This window comes from Diadema antillarum, unplaced genomic scaffold (genome assembly GCF_040938485.1).
Source record: "Diadema antillarum isolate AM-2024a unplaced genomic scaffold, OU_Dant_1.0 seq00000108_RagTag, whole genome shotgun sequence".
NCBI lineage: Eukaryota > Metazoa > Echinodermata > Echinoidea > Diadematoida > Diadematidae > Diadema > Diadema antillarum.
In genome coordinates this window covers 852874-871069 of record NW_027271194.1, presented here as the reverse complement: position 1 = coordinate 871069, position 18196 = coordinate 852874, and the positions used below count along the sequence as shown (strand labels likewise).

The 18196-nt window shown below is 37.9% G+C and overlaps 1 protein-coding gene across 1 annotated transcript in view; it reads right to left on the bottom strand.

Moving 5' to 3' along the window:
- Positions 1-18196, bottom strand: part of LOC139726991 (uncharacterized) — a 54846-nt gene that overhangs the window by 28557 nt on the left and 8093 nt on the right. The window contains exons 4-11 of the mRNA XM_071637974.1: positions 17881-18012; positions 15563-15703; positions 14567-14807; positions 7390-7519; positions 6289-6559; positions 5276-5479; positions 2771-2977; positions 1564-1646 (exon numbers count right to left, since the gene is read on the bottom strand). Coding sequence (XP_071494075.1) covers positions 1564-1646; positions 2771-2977; positions 5276-5479; positions 6289-6559; positions 7390-7519; positions 14567-14807; positions 15563-15703; positions 17881-18012 — 1409 coding nt within the window. The remainder of the gene's footprint in view (positions 1-1563; positions 1647-2770; positions 2978-5275; positions 5480-6288; positions 6560-7389; positions 7520-14566; positions 14808-15562; positions 15704-17880; positions 18013-18196) is intronic.

Sequence of the window (18196 nt, the reverse complement as noted above, 5' to 3'; positions counted from 1 at the left end):
CTATAGTCTTAAAAATATCTGCTTAATATGATCACTTTGTTTCAGTTCAGTGTTCAAAAAGGATATGGTGTACAAGTATGAATCTCATTAGCTTCCAAACTGACCTTCATTAAATAATCATACAATCACTGGTTGGATCAAGGTCAGGTGGGGAAAAAAAAAAGGAGATTTATCACAATAGCACTCTCAGGTCACTTCAAGAGTACGTGTGCCATATAGTCACTGCTCCAAGGCCTTGTCAAACTGCTACCGAAACATATAGGAACATCTTTCTTCTATACCTTTTGAAGCTTGCTTTATCAGATCATTATTTAATAGAAGTGCACATTTACTGAGTTTTCCTAAAACTATGCTTAGGCCTAACTGCCAGATAATGAGAATATTTTGAAACACATGACACCAAAGACTACATCAAATTTTGCTTTACACAGACAAGGGCCCTGTTCTATAAGCATAGATCATTGCAGACCTACTTAAAGGTACTGTTTACCATTGGGAGCAGTGATTTAAAAAAGTTCGAGTTATCACATTTGATGCATATGCGTAGGTTAGTTGTGTCACAAAACATCCCACCATATAAACATTTTGCAATAAAGCCTAAAATATGAGGAGATATCACTACACATTTCTCACTAAACCATAACTGTAGATGGTTTAGTCTAGAAACAATTTCATAATAACTATTGTTCACATTTTGTATATTAACAATACCTCATATAGATTATACTGATTAACTCTTTTACACTTGTTTCTATCCCTAACTCACATCTTTTTGAAGCACTAAAGCTGGGTTTTAGTTTTATCTGCAAATAGTAAACAATGCCTTTAACACAGAATCCATTAATTCATGTGTAGGTTTGACTTTTGATTGATATTAACCCATTCATCATAAGCGACAGCTCAATACAGCATGGAAGCTAATCAATGTTAACCCATTGTTAGCCTGCCATGAGTGCTGATTGGCAAAGAAAACCCATACCACTGCACACACAGTTAAAAGTTTCTGGCACAGAAAGGGTTAAAAGAGATCAGGAATACCATGCACAAACCCAGTGGGAAATCATTACACCTTGGAAGCAAGTGGTAAAATGGGTTTAAGGCAACTTTATAAACTCTATGCATTTATCAAGATACACAGAAACATCTCGGGTGTCAAAAAAAAAAGGAAGTGCAAAATTATTACTTGATATGTTGAGTTATTTATGTTTTATACAGTTGGCACACTGTCTATGAAAAGCATACTTTGGACACTGTTGAATCACAGGTATAGTAGCTTCAGTCAGTGGCAAATAGGCCTACAGGAGCAGCTGGAATTGTGATGATACTGAAAAGTCTGTAAGTTGAACCACTACCATTTTCAATTTTAAAATGAAAATTAATAACTACAATTTACGATGGGAAATGGAAAACACAAAGCCAACAAGCTACTGTGTGTCTGCACATCCGTTCACTGCTGCCCTTGACCGCACGACAAACGTACAGACAAAGGAATGGCAGTTATTGAATGCCGAGACACTATTGGTCAGCGTCGATGGGAATGCATCACATGGTCTGCCTGCTAACCTTTATGAGTATTTTCCTCTTGAGGGATTCCGGGGATGGAAGACCTTCCGACTCGAAGACGGGCGAGTCGAGGATCAGTTGGTCTGTTTGTCAACCAGAGCAGTCAAGGATGCTTGCTGTGACCGCCATGGCGACAGATAAACATGCTAAAACACCTCTATCATATTTTCAGCCTCTTCTACAGCAATCCATCATTATGCATATAAGTCTAAAGATATATAAAGTGCATACGTTTCTTTTTTTCTCTTACATGATTGAATTCACTGTTATCATTAACAGGTTTTATATGACTTGAAAACATGTCAAGTAAGAAATAGCGTATATTGCTACGTACCACACATAACTTCTATGAAATTCAGAGTGTCTTCATCATCTTTGCACAATCATAGTCATTTTCTGTATGCTTACATACATCCACAATATAATTATATATCTAATACAATTACAGTGATCCTGTAACAGGTTTGCAATGTTCTTGTAAGTTGAGTTCAATTTGCCTCCTTCGACAAATGAAATTTGTAAGATCGCAACTGCTGATCTGTAATTTAACAAACATCTTGGAAAAAGGGAACAGAGGGATTCGAACCTGTCACCTACTGCTGGGAGCGAGACAAAGTGAAGAAAATTCACCCCTCAGCCTTCATCCCTCGGATTAGTATTTTCTTGCTTTCTCGTAAGTGATCAAAAGTTAATTCATCATTGCCATTTTATTTGTTTCTTCTTCCATTTACTCTTCTTCATCTAATCCCTTTCTATTCTCTAATTTTTCTTTCTCTTCCTTCTTCCGTCCTCACGATTCCTATCCTCCACCTCCTTTTTCCAATCTTCTCATCTTCTTTCTGTTTTTCTTTTCTTCTATCTCCTCTCTATCATCTTTTCTTTTTTCTCCGACCTCTTCCTGTTCCATTTTATAATCTATTTCTTCTTCTTCTCTTCCATCATCATCATCATCATCATCATCTGCACCAGCATAAGCAGCATCTTCTTTTTCTTCTTATTTTTTGTTTCCTACTTCATCTTCTTCTTCTTCTCTTTCTTTTGCATTGATATGAGCATTATATTATTTTCATGTGGATACACTATAAAAACAGAAATTTTTGTGCGAGTAATATTTTCATGCTCTGCAGAATGAAAATATAAACAAAATTTCAACTTCGCAAAATTGAGTTTTTTTTTTCACAATATGCTAACAAACAGAAAAGGATACCACCGAGGATTTCCAAGAGGTACTTTGCCATCTTCTTCTGCTGTTCCAAGGTACAGTGGTTCTCAATGGACAAGATGACCGGATAGGGGCTGGACACGAAGGCGTACTTGTCCACTACAGTAATGACGTCCCTAAACTTGACCTTGGAGGTCAGTGTGTAGCCGTGGTAGATGACCGGCTCCCCATCCTTACCATCCCAACAGTCCACTATTTTTTTTTTAAAGGGGGGGGGGGAGGAGGGGGAAAGTAACACATATACACCTGTTTTTGAAAGCAAGCATCTATATTCAAAGACTACCTGTTCACAGAAACCTCTGAATTTGCCAACATCTTAGGTGAAGTTTGTGGGTAAATGAAAGTGTATACAAAGACTGCTTGCCAATGAAGAGTGCACTTTCTGTCCTAATGGGTTCATGAAACATTACATTTAATACAAACACTTCATACAAACATCTAGTTTCTTGTTTTTGTTTTTATTTGCCTTGCAATCAAGATTTTTTTTCTGAGCAGGGGCAAACCATTTGACTAGCCCAATCTTTAACTCTCTTAGGTACGGCCATCTTAATCAGCTATTTAATTGTTTGCTTATGCCCAATATATAACAAAAAAGAAACCACTTCTGTAATTTCCAGACAATAATGCTCACTGCGATCCACTAAAAGATGGGTGCAATGTCTGTTGTACCTGGTCTGAGAAATGGCAGAGACTTTCCAAACTTAACACTCAGTGTAACATATCTACCATTATGCTGACATCTTTATAGCATCCTTCACCATTCATTACAAAGCGCATCCACAAATCAATATATATGCATAACATTATCTAATAGAAACAAAAATAAATGTTCAGGAGGCATGCACAGAAAATTCCAAAATGTAGTGGCAAAAGAGAAAGAAAGAAAGAAAGAAAAAAAAAAGATGATGCTATGCTTGATTACAAAGTGTCATACTAATTTCACATCTACTTTTGATCAGTCTGACACATGAGACTTTTTGACCCTCAACGTGTTTGGTCACATGGGAGGCTGCAAAACGTTGGCTGCCATGGAAAAGTGATAAGTCAGATGGCAGAGTGTAGGCTAACAAAAATTCACAGATTTTGATACAATACCACCGTTCTATCAGGCGCCTGCAAGAGGAAACAGCGAGGGAAGTAAATTCATAAACACCTCATCATTTTCAGGGCAGACTGAACGTTTATTGCGCGGCGGCGGAAAAGAGGGGAAGTCAAGGTGAGAACAATTGAACAGAGGATGATGGGTAATCACATGATCACTTCGTTCCTCATCAATATTTTCTTCCTCCCTGGGCCACTCCATCGATGAAGGTTTTTGCGCAGATATTGAAAGCATGCCGCCGGGGCCCATTTTAGAATTGAGTCATATCTATTTCAATGTTTTGCTTTATATATTGGTTTCTGGTTTGCCGAGCATTGCATATTGCAGGCTGTTATGAAAATTTGAAGAATTCAACTGATGAGTCAATGCCATTTTCCCCTAAAAGTGTGCAATTTGTAATTTCAGTTCAAAGTTATGCAAAAGTGGAAGTACAAAATGTCATTTATTATGTAATGATCAGAGAGTAAAGGATGTAAATTCCATCGAAAAACATATCATCATGCCTGAACAGGGAATTTGCAATAGAAGGATTACCAAATGAAATTGACCTTGTGTTTTCTGGTGAGAGTGATTTTCTTTTTTTTTTGACATCGATCAATTAACCCAGTCATGTCCTGGCATAATTTACTGCAGAATTTATCATCATGTCCTCATCAAGTTTGCAAGTCTTTTAAGATGACTCATATGGCTGTGTATAGCATGACTTTGATATCAAACTTTAGAGAAGTATGATTCCATTTTCACTTCAATTGAAGACATAACTGGACTTCATAGCTAAAAGTATATGATGATAAATAAGCAAATACTTATCAAAGTATCATGTATGAATGAAGCTTCAATGCAATAATTACTGATTTGAGAATGTAGAGATGAGAGAAATATTCTGAAACACAGAAAGGACAGATGGAATCAAGCACTGCCACATCAAAAATTTGCCAGTAACTTTTCCATAAAAAGGAACGTGTGATGCTGTTGTGATTATTGAGTGCACACAGTAATTATTGCAATGACTGGTATTAAAGGCACATAACTGTATCTATTTTTCAGCTCAAGTGTTATAGGAAAATAATGTCACAGTTGGAATATGAATAAAGATGATGTGGAGGATTTCTTTCCTTTTTTTTTTTTAGAGGTGGGGCTTAACAGGACGCAGAAAAGATTGACAAAAATCATTAAAAATTTGTATATGATGTATATCTTCATGAAGTATCTAGTGATTTGGTTATGTACCAACCAAAAGGCATCAAGAGATGTCAACACACATTCGGAGTGCAAAGGCATTTTAACCAGTCGAGGATGGACTGGTTTTGCTACAACACACATTTCCCATAGACACCTGCCCAAGTATACTCGGGACTCGTCCTCAATCCGTTAAAATAATGACTTACATTCTACACATCTGCACCCAGCCTGTAGAACCAGACCATAGACATCCACACTCGACTGTGACATGAGCTGATCACCAAGGAGGTAGGTGTTGTGCGAGGACGCTATGTAGTACTCCGACAGTGGCCTGGTCATGTCCTGGTTGACCTCCCGATGACCGTGCTCGAAGAGGTCACCCTCCTCACTTAAGACGTATCGCATCAAACCTGAAATGTATGAACAAAAGCATTTAATGGAAGAGAGAAGGTCATTTATGTCTGTTTACCTTGATTCCAGAAGCAGCAACTGTATTTGTGCTTTAATGAGATTGTGTCCTTCCAAAAGAAAACATCAGGTTCACATCATTGTAAAGCGGTTTAATGTGTCTACACTGTCTGCATGAGAGATTCAATGATACAGAAAAAAATGCAGCCTTGGACAAACTTCTTTCTTGGAAAAATGTGGCAGGGACACACAATATCAATTTAACAGTTGGTTTTAGATATATGTGGAGTAGTAAATAAAATGACAAAGCTTAACTAATGGGCGATATACGTGTAGTAGCAAATAAACTGACAAAGCGTATACTGCATGGCACAGATGAATCTTACTGTTATCATTTAAACTTGTACTTGAAATTTAATTTATCACACACTTAGGAATGTTTATATAGGCACTTTCATGATTATCTTGGTTCACCCATTTAATGCATTTACAATATTTCTCCTAGGAATGGAAAATGTGTCCCTGCCATGCACTTTCACAACAAATTGTTCTCTTGCAAATTGTCAGAGCCTGTTCCATATCTAGAAAAAGTGCACTAGCATCCTCTAACTTACTGAGTTAACAAAGCTGTGACTAACTCTTTCTGCTCCATTTCCCTCTCATCTCGTCTAGCATCCCACTCACCTCTTGCACCAATAATTTGTCAACATTTAATTCAAATATAATGTGCTCCTTACATCATGAGACTTTACCATATGTGATAATTAGTAGACTCTTGCATTATGTAGGCGTAATGTCTTCCCACACTCACCGTCGATCCCAAGGCGGTTGTTCTCGATGTTTTCCGGCACAGGCTCATACTTGGCTATGAGGTCGCGGCACTTCTGCTCGTCAGGTCTCGGGATGCCCTGCTCGTTGCCTAGAAACAGTTCTAGGTCATCCATGTCCATGTGCTCCTTGCCGCAGCTGTACTCCCGCAGGAGTGCCCACAGCTCCGGCCGCATGCTCAGCGTCTTGTAGAAGTGGACAAACTCGTCAAAGTCCAGTTTGCCCATATGCTCGTCCACATTAGTATCTGCCTCCTACGATAATGCATAGATGAGTCAAGGCAGAGGGTTGAAGTTTGAAACTTTTATTGAACAAATCAAAATGGATGTGGCATTCCAACATTTTACAATATGTTATGTTAACCCATTCCATACTGAAATCTGAAATGTCCATTGACTTAATATGCAGGCCATCATGTACCCGCATGGAATGGGTTAAAAAAAGAGACATTTCAATACGATTCTAAATTCAAAGATAAGAAAGTTAGTGCAAAGGTGAGAGATTCTTTACTAACAGCCACTCATTTTCTCTTTAGACACCCTATAGCAGTAGAAAGCATTTGCCTTTATTTTCACTCCTTCATTGTAAATTTTTCCTTGTTTTAATCATTAAGGGAATATGGCTGGTGTGTATTAAAGTCTTTTCTTTCTCTTTTTGTGAATACACGAAATTGGTTAGACTTTTTCATCTGCATTTTATTGCTTTCAACTTAGGCTTGGCATCACTGTCTAATAAACCCACTCTGATGTACGACAAGTTTACAGTTTGCTTTGTTAAACACCATTGTGATACAAGATGGATGTATAGTATTGCTTATTCTCTGTTTGCTGGCTGTTAACTTTTATGGCATTAATGCTCAATAGCAACAAAGAAAACACACCAGTGGATGTACTCATTGGCTAAAAACAACACATCTAAGGGTTAACGCATTCTTTTCATTTATTATCTAATTGTCATGAGCTTTATACGTAGGAAAGTTGATTTTAGTTTACAACTTTAAATCATCTGTCCCTTCCATAATTTACTGTCCAAAGCTGAAACCCACAGTTAGGGAAGATCATGTTTACAGAAGGTCAAAGTTCACCTTGAAGAGTAGCTTGACCTTCCGCTTACTGAGGTTGACGTTGAGTTTGTGGAGTAGCTTTAGAACTTCATCCATGCTCAGTAGACCGTCCCCACTTTTGTCAGCTGACTCAAAGACTGATCTCAACCACATACACACAAAGTAGTCAAGGAAAAGCTGATCATCACCTCACACTGACAAAATTTTGATACTAAGTCTTTGATAGATCCTTGAACATTTGCATTTAGTGTTCATAAGTTTAAAATTAAATCTCATAGCCATCACTCTAATATCAAACAGACATTGAAATGAAAGATAATTTCAGTTAGCAGATAGTGAGACTACGTTCAGACAGTGATCATAGAACATACCATGACAGCAACAGTTGTGTCTTTAGACAAGCCACTTCATCCTAATTGTTTAGTTCTGCCAAACAGACTTGCTAATGAGCATATGTGTGCTTCCTCACTGGCTGTTAAAAAAAAAAAAGTACTAGCAGGATAAGTTCAGTAAGGAAAAAGAGCTGCCTACCACCGTAGGGATGAAGTACACAGGATTTGGGAAAAAATTGAGAGATGGCAATTCCCCTGTGCATTAATATCAAAAGGAGAAAACATGTTTAACCCGTTGAGGACAAGTCCCAAGCATACTCAGGCAAGTGTCTGTGGGAAATGTGTGTTGCAGCAAAATTAGCCCATCCTCGATGGGTAAAGTCATGACAATAAAATATGCCAAAGCCATGACGTACACTTTACAAGTGATTTGTACTAGAATTAGAATTGGCAACTGTGAAACATCACCTGGTAGAAATTTTGACAGCAAAACTTGGAAGAGTAGCATAAGTCCAGCTTTCCTTTTATGTCAGTTGTCACATTTCACACAGACAAACACACACACACACACACACACACACACACACACACACACACACACACACACATATATATATATATATATATATATATATATATATATATATATATACACAGAAATTCTCATGATGCATACTAATAGCCCAGCGAGCACAATGAAGTACACTGTATGCTTTTAAAACTGATAGACATTCAAAAAAAAGTTGGCTGGGAAAGAGAAAGAAAGAGAGAAAGAGAAAAGGGGGAGATAGAAAGAAAATAAGAAAGAGAGAAAGAGAATAAGAAAGAGAGAAAGAGAAATACAGAATGAAATAGATACAGAGAGAGAGAGAGAGAGAGACCAGTACAGACTAGATTTCACAATCTAACACAAATCATCACAATGCCACTCTGCCTCACCACGCAATCTCTTTCCATATTTCATTTGTTCCAAAGATCAATGAGCGATGCTATTCACAGAATTCTCGGCGGATGTCTCTAATATTACATCCCTTCACACCATTCTCACACAAAAGCCTGTTGAGCTCTCCAGGAGGATCTCTATCAATGGCTGCGAAACTGACACCAATGAATTCAATGACTCCTCTTACTTAAGTACCTGTCAATTACTGATTGTCCACAAGAATAGTGGCGAGGGATGGGATGAAATTACAATCCTTCACAGGAAGATGTGTGGTTGCCATGGCGATCTGACAAGATGCGCTCCTGACAGGTGGAACAGCTTTACACTTCATTGCTTCTTTATTTCTCTTTTCTTTTCTTTACTGTGAACATGTAATGCTATATCTTAGAAGGGAAAGAAAAAAAAAGGCAAAAACACACACATTCGAGTCTCTTCCCATTGACTTCCACAACATTTCATTGGCAGGTTTTATGGAACGATAGACGGCACATGAAACTCTAAGATCTTATGAAGATAAGTGCTAAAAAAATATGGCAACAGATTCAGTGATTCATTTGGTTTGCAAGCACATCTCTCTTAAGCAAAAATACCTGAGGGCTGATGAACTGGGGGGGGGGGGGGGGGAATGCTAACATAGACAACGATGATGACTCAAGCTTTTTTAATGCCATTTGCATCACTATCTGAAATCCACCATTGCAAAGGGAATGCCCAGGTGAGAATCTGAGAGCCTGACAGAAAATGAGATGGAAAAATTGACAGGAAAGGGGAAAGATGGAGAATTTCCTCAATAAATGCTCTCATTGCTCAACACATTACTGATGAAAAGGTTGATCTACAACTGCTCTTACGCCAAGCCAAAGTAAACTTCCATCTTCCGCTGTGGATAGATCTTCGTGAAATGTCGGAGTTTCAAACAATAATTACTACAACAAACATGTGGGCAGAAAATCATTAACATCATCACAGTGAGCCAATAACTTTACAGATATGCCAGCTAAATAAGAGGACACTGCCACTGCTTGGAAATCATCACTGAAAACTGATGTCATTAAACAGAAAAATAGATACTAATGGTCTTTTGGATGTTCATATCTGCCACTACTTTGCAGCTTAGGATGGGAATAGCATTTCATCAAAAGTTTGATTTACCTACTGATGGAAAATACAGTCTTATACCTTATAATTTTATAAATGATTACTCAATCTTGTGGTGAGGATTTCTTTAACTTTAAAGAAGCATTTGTGTTGACAAGCTTTTTTTTTATTGAAGCCACATTGCAACTAGAATATACTCAGTCTAGGTCTACTACTTTCACTATGTCACTTTGTAATTTTACTTGTTTGTAAAGTTGTTCTCAACACTGCTTATAACAACAACTTCATCAATCCTCGTTACAAATTAAGGTTGGGGTGTTTGTTACAAGTGGGTATATCTATGCAAGCAGACAGCTATGTTATAAATCTATCTGAGAATGAGTATGAGTGTGTGTGTGTGTGTGTGTGTGTGTGTGTGTGTGTGTGTGTGTGTGTGTGTGTGTGTGTGTGTGTGTGTGTGTGTGTGTGTGTGTGTGTGTTGATTCCATGAGGTAGTTAGATTAGAATAGCGCAGATACTGCATTACAAGATATTGCTACCACAAAGAACATTGTCTTCCCACAGAGATTGTGTTTTAACCTGTTGAAGACTAGTCCCGAGTATACTCGGGTAGGTAGCTATGGGAAATGCGTGTTGAGGCACAATCAACTTGTCCTCAACGGGTTAATACACTCAAGTCTCATAGCTCTTGGGGGTAGGGGCCTCCTCTGTGCAAAAGTCGAGCATCTCATCAAGGTTATGTAAAGTCTTACTCATCCTTGCACTTAAGTATTGATGCATTAATTCTCATTAGGGTTGACATGAGGGTATGTGTGGCTTTCCCATCACAGGGGAGCAAAAAGCCTCTCAACTCGGGAGAAAGCGTAAACATCTTGGTCTGCTAGATAAGCATGTTTGCAATAATTCTAGCGGCACTTCAAAGGATTTACAAATTTATCCTGGCCGGAGCAACAGGAAGTGCTGCTTCAGAGTTGGGCAGTATTTTTCCAGATGTCTCAAGTTTGGAAAAGTCGCAAAATGTACACTGTTGGCATAGAAGGCAAGGATATTCTTTGGTATAGAAAGAGTTAATGGAGAAATGCACGTTCAGGAATATCTCTACAGCCAAACCACTACAAAGCTTACTAGACCCTCCAGTAGAAATCTCAGACAGATATTAGCTATTATATTGTGTTTTGATCGATTATGACAAGCCCTTTTTCACAATAAGGTGAATATGTCATAGAATGACAGGGATTCATGTAATAATTTGATAAAACAGATAACACTCACAAGACAATAGAGTCCTGGCAGTGGTAATGAACCTCACTCATTTTGAAATAAATTCATAAACCTGTCACTGCCTCACGTGGATCACCCCACAAATGGCTTCATTACATCCTTTGTACATATACATTTATATCTTTATAAATATATCTAGAACTAGATCTTTATCTATATTCATATCAAGAGTAGACCATGCATAAGTCAAAGTTGATGTCCAGCATCTTTTCAAATTCATATTCCTATATTTCTTTTGTTTATCATCTTGCATAAGTTGAATTTTCTATAAGCAGAAGTGATTTGATTTTAAGTAGAATTATGAACTATATACGTATATCTATGTCCTTATCTATCAATCTGCTATGCATAATATGATAAATATCTATTGTACATTAACCACATCTTCAGGCTTTCTTGGCCAAAGGGTGCTGGACTGGATAACAACATTAAATTTCTGGGCAGGTTTATCGCAAACACCTTTCTATGTCCTTTCCAACGATTTCCATTTCCCTGGTGGAAGCAAATCAATAAGAATCGAGTGTGTTTACAGCACACACTGTGCATGTTTGTACCTCAAACAGCATGAGTGCGATAATTTTTTACATGTTCTACAGCTCATATGTAGCCTTGAGTCGACAAACATTGCCAAAAAAAATCAATGATCGGTACGTGAGAATAGCTTGATCATTTGATACATGAGGCCTAGGAGAGAGATAGATCAGGGGAGATAGAGGGAGGAGGAAGGAGATGAGGAATAGATGTAACTTGACCATGGAAAGAGAGAGGAAGAGAGTGGGTGAGAGATATTGAGAACATATATGTGACAGAATGAGAGAGAGAGAGAGAGAAAAAAAATGAAGCGATAGAAAGATATATGGGGGGAGTTAAGAATGATAGTGACAGAAATATAATAAGTACCACAAATAAAAGACAAATCCTCATAGGCTATGCACTTCTGACTGATCTCAATGTAGGCCTACCTATTGAAAATGACAGGTGAAGGAATGGGTACGTTACAGAAAAAGAGATGACAAAGACTAAAGACTGAGACTAGAAAAGACAAAGAGAATCAGATTAATTTCACAGACCGGAGGGAGGAATGACATTTAGTGTGCAAGCATCGTTACATTTCTACTAAATTTTCCCCCAATTTCAATTATGTTCAAGAAATCAAAGCTGACACACAATACATATACCCCTGAGTGCATCCTAGATCAATGCAATTGAACCATCCCCCAAGAATATACCTTGCCAAACTTTATTCAATCCTTTTGCTACCAGCATCTTAATTTGGTATTGACATTTTATGTAATAAGGACACAGCATGGTAGTGATGAATCACGAAGAATATAATTTGCCAAACTTCACTTAACCCTTTTGCTACCATCATCTTAAGTTGGTATTGACATTTTATGTAACACGGTCACTGGTTGGTGATGGCAAACTTTACTACTAGGTTGTAAATCACTCCTTGATGGATGTATTCGGGATGATGGATCTCCCATCTACAAACTCGTCTCCATTAATCAGTCATCAGATCGCCCTTTGAGGGCAGCATTTCACTTTCTGTATACATATGACGGTCACTCAATGATGGGACACCCAGGCTATATGGGGGACGGCCACCAACTATACACTGAGAATGGTCAGGAGATACGGTTACAAACTTTCAAATGCCTTATAGAAGAATTCACTTCATCTCTGACATTTAGACCAGGTGATATCTATGCACTGATTCTACAGAGCACATATTTTCATAAAGGATGAAAGATAATTTCATTAAAATGGTCAAACATATTTGACGAGTCAAGAGATTGGTCAGAAATGTAAATGATCAGTACCTCTGTGAGACATGCCCAGGAAACTCAGAACAGGTTTTGACAGGTAGCTAAAATTAGCATAGTTGTGTACATACCCTATTTAGGATTAGAACATGGTTAATACAAGAGAATATTAAGTAATGGGGTGAAGGATGAGGTCACCAATTGCTTATAGCTGATCTGTAATTTAGCAAACACGTAGGAAAAAAGAAACCACGTGTCATCGTGTCACTGCCGGCAGCCAGGGATAGCCTGGTGGTAGTGTCGCTGCCTGGAAAGCATTAGATGGCGGATCAGCAATTACAATCTTACAAATGAAATTTGTAAGAGGGAGACAAACTGAAGAAAATACAAACCTCAAGAACATAGTTCTAGTACAAATTAATCTTTTGTGTCCTTAAACATTTAACTTTAATAACTTGCCAAACTTTTTCATCAGCATTGTGTAATCATTAAAAGCTTGATGTAGTCGGAAATAAGCAAGTCCACTCGGGTGAAGCAAATGGGCTTTATAGTCCTACAGGAAGGCCATGATGACACAATAGTGTTGATTACAAGGATTAGATAATTTCAATCATTAAAAGTGAGTGTCAAAACATCTGTGCCAGTAGCAATGAGATCATCACTGACAAAAAGGCAGAAACTGTTGACTTCAAAACAATCAATGTCTTAATGATAATGATTAAGAGCAAAAAAAATGTGCTTTATCACCACAATTTACAGTACATACAGGAAATGGAACAGATACTGGTTATTGACTGACATACTGTCGGGCAGCAGATCACTCATCATACTGTATACGCTGTTATTTTCGTGTACAAATATTTTCGCGAATGAGAAAGTCAGTGACATTTTTGCAAGATGTTGTTTTCGCGAATTGACACAGAGGCCTTTATAAGCGCTCTATCATGTTAGCGCATGGTTACATTTTCGTGTGTTATCAAATTCGCGGTCCAACTGTGATTTGCGAAATTTGCGAGAATTAAAACCTCACGAAAATAACAGCTTATACAATACACATAATCCTCTGTCACCAAACCCATCTGTGTACACTTTGTGATGTATCTGTTGATACATGCAGTGAGATATGACAGGGATATTTTTCTCATCAGTCTCTCGTCGGAAGTTTATTTCTGCTTCCGGCCACCAACCGAAGTGTATCAGATCGCATTCTGATGAATCCGACTTGTGTTGGCCAACTATCAGGTCAGTGTCAGACTTGTCGGAGGCCCAGTGAGGCAAGATTGTCTGACAAGGATCATGAGCAACATGTCTCACACTGACCTGATAGTCGGCTTACACAAGTCAGACTCATCAGACTGTGATTCAATACACTTCAGTGTGTGGCCGGAAGCAACAAACTTTGCCCCTGATGAGTGAACGATGAGACAAAATCTCTGTGGAATGGGGGTGTGAAAGACTGATAAAATCACATAGCCATTAAACAAATTGCTCTATGTAGGAGGTATAACAGATTTGCTCATGAAGCGATGAATTACCTGTTAATGAAAACTTTCAAAGAACCTGCACTACAACTCATTGACATAAGTAGCAGTTTACTATATGAGTGACAACCCCAAATCCCCCCAAAAAAAATACCAAAAAAAAAAAATACAAAAGGATGAACTCTTTGAAAAGTATATAGATCCTGAAGCTTTATTAGATGAGGGCCATGTACCCCTCCCCTCAAAAAGAAAAGACAGAAAGAACACAAAAAAGGACGAAATTTTTTAAAAGGATATGAATCCCGCAGCTGGTCGCTCTTTTCCGTCTCCTCCTGGGCACGCTCCAGGAGATGCCTGAGGCCCCGGATCCAGGACTGGGCCTCCTCCAGAGAGCTGGCCACAATGTCCAGGGACTCCCAGCTGGTGCCATGGATCACCGAGAAACAGTGGGCCGGCTGGTGGCCGGTGCTGGCAAGGTGCCGCTTAAAAGTGTCGGTGTGGGCACCCTCGCGGATCTCTCGTATACTATTTATGTTCACTGCCAAAAAGATAAATTTTACATCCATGTATATATTGCTGCATGTGAATGACAGGTTTACAAGATGCACATATCACTGTTTGTGAACATCTATAGTGATTCTTCCATAGCTATGTTCTAGAAGCTATGGAATTGCTTTTCATATATCTTATAATATGTCTTAAGCATGGATTATGTAACCCTTTAAGATTTCATTTGCACAATCTTGTACTCATTGGAGGTTGTAACCTTGGTGTCATCACCAGTGTATGAGATTCCTGGCCATCTGAAATTAGAATCACCTTTTACCTATCGAAATCCAGTAACCATATTTCTATTGCTTGTGCTGTGCAGCTTTTTGAATTTCGTTTTCCTTAATCAATATTCATCATAGGTATTTCAAAAGGTAGAATAGACATTTCTCTCTTATTTGAGCTCTATTTTCGTCGTACAGGACCAATTTCTTTCAGTTGAAGGATTGTCAAAGTCTCTAAATCACTAATCCACAATTGATTCTTAAATTGCCAACACACTTTTTTTTTCTGATCAACTCAGGAAATTGGCAGGTTCATTTTATCAATGTCAAATATGAAATAGGATATGCAGTTAAATACAGACAGTTTGATGAGGACAATTAAGATGATCATTTCTGCAGTAGATTTAACCCAAGTCTTGTTGGATTAAACAAAGGCTGAATAAGCACTTAGCAGCATTTTGCATTTGATACAAATCAATGGAAAAGCAGACAAATATGCGTGGATTTTATGACCCCTCACCTCTGGCCTTGTGACCTTTCTTGGAAGGTTTCCATCGGATGTAGGTCCTGCTGTTGTCAAGGTACAGCATCTTGGATGATGCCTTCCCCTGCCTCTTGATCTTTAGCACAGTGCTCCCAAGACACATCAGAGACAGGAAATCTAAGAGGATAAAAACATGGTATCAATTCCAGGAGGATAAAATGTGGTATCAAATCTAGGAGGATGAAAATGTATCAATTCTAGGAGGATAAAAATGTGGTATCAATTCTAGGAGGATAAAAATGTGGCATCAAATATAGGAGGATAAAAATGTGGTATCAATTCTAGGAGGATAAAAACGTGGTACCAATTCTAGGATGATAAAAACATGGTATCAAATCTAAGAAGATGAAAGTGGGGTATCAAATCTAGGAGGATAAAAATGTGATATCAAATCTAGGAAGAGAAAAATGTGGTATCAAATCTAATAGGATAAAATGTGGTATCAATTCTAGGAGGGTAAAAATGTGGCACCAAGTCTAGGATGATAAAAACATGGTATCAAATCTAAGAAGATGAAAATGTGGTATCAATTCTAGGAGGATAAAAAATGTGGTATCAAATCTAGGAGGATAAAAATGTGGTATCAAATCTAATAGGATAAAAATGTATCAATTCCAGGAGGATTAAAATGTGGTACCAAGTCTAGAATGATAAAAACATGGTATCAAATCTAAAAAGATGAAAATGGGGTATCAAATCTAGGAAGACAAAAATGTGGTATCAATTCTAGGAGGATAAAAATGGGGTATCAAATCCAGGAGGATAAAAATGTGGCATCAAACATAGGAAGATAAAAATGTGGTATCAAATCTAGGAAGATAAAAATGTGGTATCAAATCTAGGAGGATAAAAATATGGTATCAAATCTAATAGGACAAGAAGGTGGTATGAATTCTAGGAGGATAAAAATGTGGTACCAATTCCAGGATAAAAATGGCATATCAAATCTAGGAGGATAAAAATGTGGCAACAAATCTAGGAGGATAAAAACATATCAATTCTAGGAGGATAAAAATGTGGTATCAATCCTTGGGGGATAAAAATGGGGTATCAAATCTAAGAGGATAAAAATGTGGTATCAATTCCAAGAGGATAAAAATGGGGTATCAAATCTAGGAGGATAAAAATGTGGTATCAAACATAGGAGGATATAAACGTGGTATCAAATCTAGGAGGATAAAAATGTGGTATCAAATCTAGGAGGATAAATATGTGGTATCAAACTTAGAAGGATAAAAACATGGTATCTATTCTAGGAGGATAAGAACGTGGTATTGAATCTTTCAAATCACACACTAAATTCTGCTAAATGTAACCAAACAAAAATGATATAAAAAAGAATGAAATCAGCAAGAGAAAATAATGACAGAGAGTAATTGATCATGAAGTACCAAAACGACTTTCTACAAATATCAGACATCAAGACCATTTCTATTTCATACGATCAATTTACCATTTGCGCCATTGGCGCAGTTACTAAACAACATGTATTCAGAATTTCACTTGCAATGTACCTACAATTTGGGCCTACATAAGATATTTGTCTTTAACTTGTTGAGGGTGGGCGTATTTTGTTAGAACGCACATCCTATAGACACCTGCCCAAGTATACTCACGACTAGTCTTCAACTGGTTAACAATAAGGTAGCATACTGTAAAAGTGGAAATTTTTGCGGTGTTGAAATTTTCACGCATTTCACGCGATTAGAAACTAGCACGAAAATAAAAGCACGCAAATATTTTTGCTTGTCATATGTTTCTGTAGTAAATATCTTGATACCGCAGAATTAAAAACATGCAAAACTCTTCTTACCCAGCCAAGTGCGAAAAAATTAGTCGCACGAAAATATCCACTTTTACAGTATCCAACAGTGTGGAACAGCAAGTCATTAGTCTAATGGCAAATATGTTTGATCACAAAGTGCAGAAGCTGGAAAGAGAATAAAATAAGATACATGTTTGTACTGCATTGTCATAGTGATTGGTTTTTGGTACTGTTCTGGATCACGATCGATATCTAGAATTGAATCTAGAACAATGTGTGCCCAGATCTATGGCACTGGAGGAACTGTGGCCTTGGTAGAGGTTTGCATTCTCCAATTGCTTCTGATTTAGATACAAAGTTTGGTGCAGTTTGCAGCTTTTATTGCCTCACTACATTATAACCAATTGAAGGCGAGCTAATTTTACTATACCACGCATTCCCCATAGACACTTGCCTATATATTATTCAAGACTAGTCTTCAACGGGTTAAGATCATGTAAGAAATGGAAAGCAGATAAACAAAGCTCACTGTTCAAGTTGTGAGTTGGTGAGGATGAGTGGGTGCTAGGCAGCTGGGGCACCCGGTGGGAAGGCGATGGGGAGAGGCGAGGGGACACTCGTGTGGTGGATGAAGACCGACTACTGGAGCTCGCTGAATCACCTGAAATGATATAGAAATCAATTATCAACTCAGCTACTATGCTCATCACTCAATAAACTCATTTCATGAAGTCTTAATCTAAACATGCGACTGAAATATACAGACATCTAGGCTACACCTATGACAGTCATGTTACAAAAGATTAGAAGGAACTTCATTTTTCAACCATTCAACTGTTGAATAG